Here is an 8,087-nt window from a genome sequence, read left to right as displayed (position 1 = left end):
GTACCTAGTACTATTATTTATTCTGTGACGAAGTTCAGGTACAGGGTAGGTCCACCGTTCAAGAGGTCTCACCATCCTACCGACTGCGCCATGCAAAGTATTAGGCATTGTACAATGAAACCACCTCAGCTGATTATAGACTGATTTTCTATTTTTCTTGCATGCCGATACAGACTACCCTACATCTCAATCTACCCACATATATATATACTGACAAAAAATGTTGTTTATAAACGGAACAAGCTCATTGCTTATCAATAACCGCCCTTTCTCTGAAATAAGGTATGCAAAGCAAGAAATCCGGCCATCCGGCGGTTTTCGGCATAACTCCCAGGATGCTGACGGTGTATTCCCTTAGGGGTCTTACATACCATTTTAGACACTTTCTACTGACACTTGATATCAGGGTGTGCTCTTGGTAGGTAAAGTTGACGAAATATAAAGTGAGCCGATCTTGTTCAAACTTTTTCGAGTGATCGGCTTTCTTCAACCTCTGGTTTTCTATATAAAATCATTCCTGGAACCGGGAATTCCCGGTTTTCACTATACAAATTCAATTTCCGGAGCATTTACTGTCATATAAAGCCACATGTTATTTCCTTGTCCTACAGCAAAAAGATGGTATAAAGTGTAGATTTATTTTAAGCCCTTTTGCACCACCAGGCTTAGTCGGTAAACAAAACAGTAACGTGTCCTGTGCCGATATACATATTTTTTTCCACGATTTTAAAATAAATTTCATTTCATTTAGTTAGTTCTCGACAAATTCAATTGGTAGGTCTCCTTGATTTCATTTTGAAGGCCTTTAAACATTCTGTTCCTACAATTTATTGTTTGTTATTATATTTCTGGTTGTTTCTAAATACAGTAGAGTCCGGTTAGTACGACTTCGCATTATAACAACCAACCGCTTATAAATATAAAAAAAAAATGTTTTTTTTTCTTTGATTGTCATATAAGTATTAATAAATACAAAATGATGTAATTATTTTGATTAAAAAATACATTAAAATTGGCAGTTCGTTTTATACGACGTCCGGATAGTACGACGTAATATCAGCGGTCCCTTGGGCGTCGTTATAACCGGACTCTACTGTATTTACAAGAATCGATAATATTTTATTTTACTAAAACATAATTTACAAAACTCCGAGAGCATGTTGTATTGTAAACGTTGTATAGAATACTTCCTTTGTAGTCCAAATAGGAATTACTGTCAATAAAGTTTTGACAAAGGTTTTGAAATACGTGTAGGTCAAGTGTAGGCGTTCTCTTTTGTTTTATATAAAACTAAACCCACACTAAACCATTCAGCTTTATTACTTACATAGACAGAAACAGACAGAAAGTGAACGATTACCTATTGATTATGTTAGATGTGTAAAATTTAAAACTCGCGCTTTTTCAACGTGGGGGCTCAATTTTTGTTATAGGTACCATATTTGTTAAAGGTACCATACATTCATTATTGGCAATGACTGGATTTTAGTACAATAATCGCCGTAATCGGTAATGAATAGGTTAATCAATTTCCCATTTGACGACTTGTTGCAGTAGCTGTAGTTGAAAGGGGTAATAACTAGAATTTTAGTTTTTCCTGGCAGAAAACAATACAAAATGGATTCTATAGGTAGGTATAGGTCAACTTCCTAATAGTAACCAGCTTGATTGACCTTTTTAATACTTACTAGGATAGTTAGGCATATAATAAAATTTTCTTATTTATAATGTAGTAGCTTTGATATTAATAATTATATTCTGTTAAAATAATAGCCTCAACATCTGTATTCGGTATTTCTCTAAGATTCCCACGCTACAGGCTGAGCCTAGTGTGGGGATCACTGTACTTTTTTTATTGAAATTTCTGTATTTCTTGAAATAAATATATTCAGTTCTTTTTTTATTTTTATTTTGAAAACACTGTAAAATTTATAAACATAATTATGCTTACCCTCCACCATACTTGTATCCTAAAAAAGTAATAAGAACCAATAACACAATTTTATTCCCTTCGTATACCTATTGATGTTTGTTGCTGATTTGCCACTGAGTCTGATTGTTTTGTTGCTGTCATCTAGTTTGCTTTACACTGCTACCGGCACAAAATGCCAGGCCAGACTGTAACCCAATAAAATAAATGAACCAAAGTCCGTAGAACTTCGTTCGCCTTAATCCGATAAAAAGAGAATGAATAATGTCCGTGTCACCTGTGAACGTGTCCTCATTTCAAGTTAGGCCAGAGGTCAAGTGGATGTAGTACGATGGGTTGAGTGAGCCTAAAGCGGCTTTCAAAATTAGATAGAGTATGCTGATAACAGATTTTTTTGTGATCGAGAAATTTTCTTAAATATTATATTATTAATTATTAACGATGAGTAAAAATTTCTTGAAAAATGTTACTGTATTTAAGAAAAGTAGGTATTAGTTTTGTACAAAAACCATGGCAGGATCTTTTAAAAAACTTGCCAGCAACCGTCAGTGTACTACTAATCTATTCTGTTTAAATATCTTTAATACCTAATAAATTCGTTAATATCCCGTAACCATATAGCCATATCCCTAATTTAAGTCTCGAATATTGTCACATGGCAAAGTAAATACACGATAACATAAAACGCTTGATAAAACAAATATCGAATCGAAAATTTTACATAACGTAGGCCTAGCACTAGTACACATAGCTAATTAATGTGTTTAGATAGAACTACTGCACTGCTAAAAGTTTGCACACTAAACTTGTGCCTACACTATACATATAATAAGCGATTAGGAAGAAGAGTGGGGCGCGTAGTCATGGATCGCACAAACTAGACCCCACATTAATCTAATTAATATACACGGTATCGCTTTCAGTAGGGACTTCAGTAGGGAGCTATCGATTTGACCCCCATGTGTGTTCTGCAAAATAAATGGTATGGGAGAAATCTTACAGCTCAGGTAGATATTTAGGAGAATAATAGTACAGTAGTAAAATATTTATGGTCTTTCTTTAAATACGTTATTAACTTTTTCTTTCTATATCCTCTAATTAATATACTTACAGCCTAAAGCATTGAAGGTACGACTTTACTTAAAATATACATAAAGTCAGACCAAGAATAGTCTGCAGCGGATTTGATAGCCCACGCAGTGCAAATGTTATTTTAAACGTCAAACTTCTATGAAATTATGACGTATAAATGACACTTGCACTGCGTGGGCTATCAAATCCGCTGCAGACTTTTTTTGGTCCGACTCTATTAAGAAATTAAAAAAATAACGTTTCGTAAATATTTTTGAAAACTTTTATTTTTTGGACATTCAGCCAGTCATAGTGCATATTTATTTACTTTTGACACTGTGCAATGTGCATGACGGTCAAACCTATCTGGGGGTGATAGGCATATTGATATTGAAATTTAACATCATGTCAAATACCTTAAAAATGTAGGCCTTCGAATGTTTACTTTTGTATCGCAACTGGCTTTTTTGTTTCACCACCACGCACCTTGCACATAATTGTAGTCTGGCAAACCAATTTTGTAAGTAGAAAATGCTGCAAATTTGAAACATGTAAGTGCAAGGGCTCAAACATTTATACAAATTTTGAATTTCACTTCTAAGACTGTAACTAATAATTGTTAGCAATCGCTGCACGACAAAAAACGCAGGCCCATGAATGCATTAAGAACCGACGTTGAGGTCTAGGGATTTCGACATCTTCTGGCAATTCGGACTCTTCAAATGGTTGCCTGTGAACAGAAGCAATTTGTTGGCGAAAATTGGAACCAAAGAGTGTATAGAGACGGATTGTCAAAGTAAATTATGTAGCCACTGTAAATGTAGTGCCAGCTTTCGACAGAACATAAAACTGTTAGAACGCCATTTGACTTTGATCCTTATTCTTTCACTGATATGTGTTAGCTTATTAAATATTAATATTAACGCCATCTACTCGAATTAACAAGTTAACACATATCAGAATCAGAATTGTTTATTGCATTCATATTAGTATTCTTAAAAACTACTTAGTACAATTCCACATGAACCCTGTAAGGGTATAGCAATATACTTAACACTAACTTATGAGATAACATGCATCATAGGCTTAAGCCAATTCCTAAGGGCTAATGTATGATTTATAATGGTTTCTCTTGTAACCTTTTTTCCAAACTTATCTGTGCCGGTACTGCCAGTCAGTGTTGGCCGAAAGTTAATGCGAATTGAAAATGTTGGCCATTAACCATTATAAATTGAACCTTAAACCGTAACGGACGATTACAGTTTACGATTCAATTTATAATGGTTAATGGCCAGCATTTTCAATTTACATTAACTTTCGGCCAACACTGCTGCCAGTAACGTTATTCATCCATATTTTCATGAAAAAAAACATTTAATGTGTAGTACGCTTTTTTTACTAGGTAAGTTTTTAATGCATTTTTAAAGTTACTATAATTATTTATTTCTTTGATTTCGTTTGGGATCAGTGAAAGAATAATGATCAAAGTCAAATGGCATACTAACAGTTTTAATCGTCTGTAGAAAGATGGCAGTAAATGCACTGTAGCTACATAATTTACCATGACAGTAACTCTAGCTCTATTTCAAATTATCTTTGATGGAACTAAGAAAAGCTATCGGGGTATCACTTTTACTATTGCTACGGCCTGAGTCTGACAGAAATTGACTACCCCTTGCCTGGCGGCACATTGGACACTTGGTTTGACGATGAGTACAGTCGGTGCCATATCATAAGTATCCAGCTAGTATGGTTACGTGGGTACTTAAGGCCGCTCTCCCACTGAGGCGGAGATGAGCGGAGATGCTTGTAATCCAGCGGAGAGGAGAAGAGAATTAATGCTATTGGTTGATTCCCGCATGTCTTCTCCATCTCCGCTTATATCCACCTCAGTGGACAGGCAGCCTTAGTTGGGGTATTTACTGTACCATAGTCTATAATGTTAATTAATTGCAAAAACTTCAGGTCCACTGATGGTCAGTTAAGAGTGTTGCTGCTAGTATCTATGTATAGTGAGTTTCGGGCCAAGGACAATGAAAGGGGGATGAGTATAAATATAAATAGGTTTTATTGCCGTACTGTCGATATATATGAATTAAACACGAAAAACTACCTGTTGCTATAATGGCGAGCGTTTGATCTCGATAATAAATCGTACACCCGCTGATACCTGAAAACCAAGTTCTCATCTTAAAAAAATTCCGCGTATTAAAAGATAATTGTGACGTGGAGAGGGAGCGCAGGTCGCTGTCTGTCCGTTGTAATATGTTGGCTCGCAGGTTCGCAAGATGCTCACAGCCTGTGAAAATTACATTGTTCAAGGCATATTGCCAATCTTTTTATACATGCGGTCTGTGGGTCAACTTTACGCAGCGGGCATATAGCGTCTTGCGAGTCCAATATAACAACGCGTTTAGGGTTCTGTTGGGGTTGCCGCGGCACTGTAGTGCGTCGGGCATGTTTGCGGAGGCGCGGACCGACGATTTTGCTGCCATAATGCGCAAGCGGTGCGCCTCCCTGCTAGCCCGAGTTCGCTGCAGCACCAACGGGCTCCTGAGCGCGTTCGCGGACCGCTGGGATTCCGCGCTGATGCGGAGATGGACACAGCTCCATGTATCGCGCTCCACGTAGGTAGGTTATAAGTTAAATTTTATTTATGTTGTTTTGCACTAACACTAAATTTAAGTAGTATAAACTTGTTACTAACATAATATGGGACTAGTCCTGAAATAAATATTATTCATTCATTCATTCATTAACGGTATGGGTCCTGCTTTACTGCCTAATTCCAAGAATTAGCGAAAACACAAAACTTTTAGATATCGACTGCTATTGTCCAAGAGGGTAAATCAGCCGAGAGAGGAAAAAACAGGTATTCTTCTTATTTCTTTGTGGTAAATTAGTAATAGCGAGGCACTTTAACTTAACTTTAAGCGCATTTATAAAAATCATACAATGTAAAAAATAAATATTTTTGAGATATAATAAATTAAGTATTACCTTTAATACCTGCTTTGAACATAAGTACTTACACGAAAAAAATACGAAGTTTAATACGATTGAGGCCTATTTGACACAGGTTTCGTTTTTTTCAAATATAATTATCAAGCTCCAAAAGCTATACGAGGGGCATAAATGCAGTTTCAAAATGTTAAAACAGTATTGTTCAAACTATCTTACCCCCCTGCGCAGGGTAGAAAAGGTGATTCAAATATTAGAAGAGTTTTTCGGGAAAATAATTGAAAAATCTTTACCTGTTATCCGCTCGTACTTCCGATGGGGGAAATACGTCGTCTACCATTTCAAGCCTGTGGAGCGCATAAAAATAATTAAGCGCCTAAATAAGTAATTATCTAAGTGAATTAAACATAATCATAGTTATAAATTACATAGGTACAAGTCAGATAACCTACCTGTCGTCATCCTCTTTTTCACACTGCAATGGAATAAGTTAACATTTTATTTTCGCAATTTAGTTTAGACCGTCGAATTATTTTATAACTAGAATATATAACTTAATGATTTAACTGAAAAATATCTTAAAAGCAGCGACAGGAGTCAGTATGTATGATTTTTCACACATTTTTGTATGATTCATATTTAGGATATATCGTATCAATAAAATTGAATGTCTGTGAATTTTAAAGAGTTTAAGACTTTAAAGACTTATCCCCTTATTCATAAACGCGCTACAAGCCTCAATTAGCTAATAATCGTTTGTCTTTATCTGTCATATTGAATTATGTATTTGTGTGAAAGGGATAAAACATAATTTAACTAAATCAGGACCGTAAAGTTTTATGAATGTATGGGTATGTATGGGGGTATGTATGTATAGGTATGGACTACATATTTCCAACGTACTTGTACACTTGCGATAACGGCCATAAGAACTACGGCGATGGCGACCAGCATTCCACGAACCATTGTCACCTGTTCAAACAAACAGATTTATTCACCATGACTGTTCGATCGTGAATATTCATGTCATTAAAATCATATTATATTCACAGGACTCATGTTATTAAAACTGACCAGACAGCAGAATTTCTTCACGTGGACAATTTACAAAATCACTCGTCTATATAATTTCATATAAAATAACAGGCCAATCGGTGTAGGTATTTTCACTATGTAGCGTGTACAGATGGAAACAGTTTCAATCCCATCTGTGGTACCTAATTATATTTGAAAGAAACGTATTTGAATTTCGTTTTAATTCATTCTTCAAAGTGAATTTTGTAATGGTTAACTAACCTGAAGTTGTAAGTAACGATTAATGCGGCCAAATGTCGAGGCGGATTTTATACGTCCGCTTTTTCTAATAAGTGGCTACACGAAAGCATAGCGAATCCTACATTTAAATTCAATAAAATTTATTATGTATAATAATAATTAAAACAATTCTTATATAAATTTCATGCAATTCTGTTTTACGAGTTTTTCGTACATTTACAGGGAATTTAAGCAAAAAGGTGTAAGTTCCATATATGTTTTTTTAGATAAATTATTTTTTCTTTATAATAATAATCTAATTTTGTGTCAGTTTGCAACGCCGTATCACGTATTTTGTAAGAAAATCTGGTAAAACTTGTTTGATTCTAGTATTAATGGAAACTAACATGAAATATATCAAGTTATGTATCTCTGCAGCTGGCTGTACGTATTTACTGCAGACTTACTGCAGCCAGGGTCTCGCAATCATGTTTGGAGTTTAGGGATAGGATATCAATATAATAAAGTTATACCGCCAGTGTTATATTATTTTTATTTGTTATTAGCGACCAGACAAAAATACTGGGTCGCGAACGTTGACCAAACTTAAAATAAATGCTCGCATTTTCTCGTGACGTTGAGGTCGAACGATAACGATAACTTCTGGTTGTTCAGATTCGTACCTGTAAATCGAAATAGCCATGTGATTGTTTTTATTTAAAGTAATATAATGTATGTAAATAAATGTTTTAAATCAGAAAAAAAAAAAAAAGTAATCATAACGCAAGCATATATCGTATATTTTTCTTTTGGGTCTGTGCCGATGCCGATCGTTTGGCATAAATTATAGGATGAACTTGTGTTGCGACTC

The 8,087-nt window shown here is 35.1% G+C and overlaps 1 protein-coding gene across 1 annotated transcript; it reads right to left on the bottom strand.

Moving 5' to 3' along the window:
* Positions 1–3,261: 3,261 nt before the first annotated feature.
* Positions 3,262–7,323, bottom strand: LOC134795989 (uncharacterized). Its single transcript, XM_063767886.1, has 6 exons — positions 7,259–7,323; positions 6,866–6,934; positions 6,415–6,437; positions 6,256–6,309; positions 5,115–5,171; positions 3,262–3,731 (listed from the first exon to the last, which is right to left on the bottom strand). The coding sequence occupies exons 2-6, from the start codon at positions 6,926–6,928 to the stop codon at positions 3,611–3,613; spliced, it is 318 nt and encodes a 105-aa protein (XP_063623956.1). The 5' UTR covers positions 6,929–6,934; positions 7,259–7,323; the 3' UTR covers positions 3,262–3,610.
* Positions 7,324–8,087: the final 764 nt, after the last annotated feature.

The sequence above is a fragment of the Cydia splendana genome, chromosome 13 (genome assembly GCF_910591565.1).
Source record: "Cydia splendana chromosome 13, ilCydSple1.2, whole genome shotgun sequence".
Taxonomy (NCBI): domain Eukaryota; kingdom Metazoa; phylum Arthropoda; class Insecta; order Lepidoptera; family Tortricidae; genus Cydia; species Cydia splendana.
Note: the sequence above shows the minus strand (reverse complement) of the source record. Positions and strands in the feature narration are given on the sequence as shown.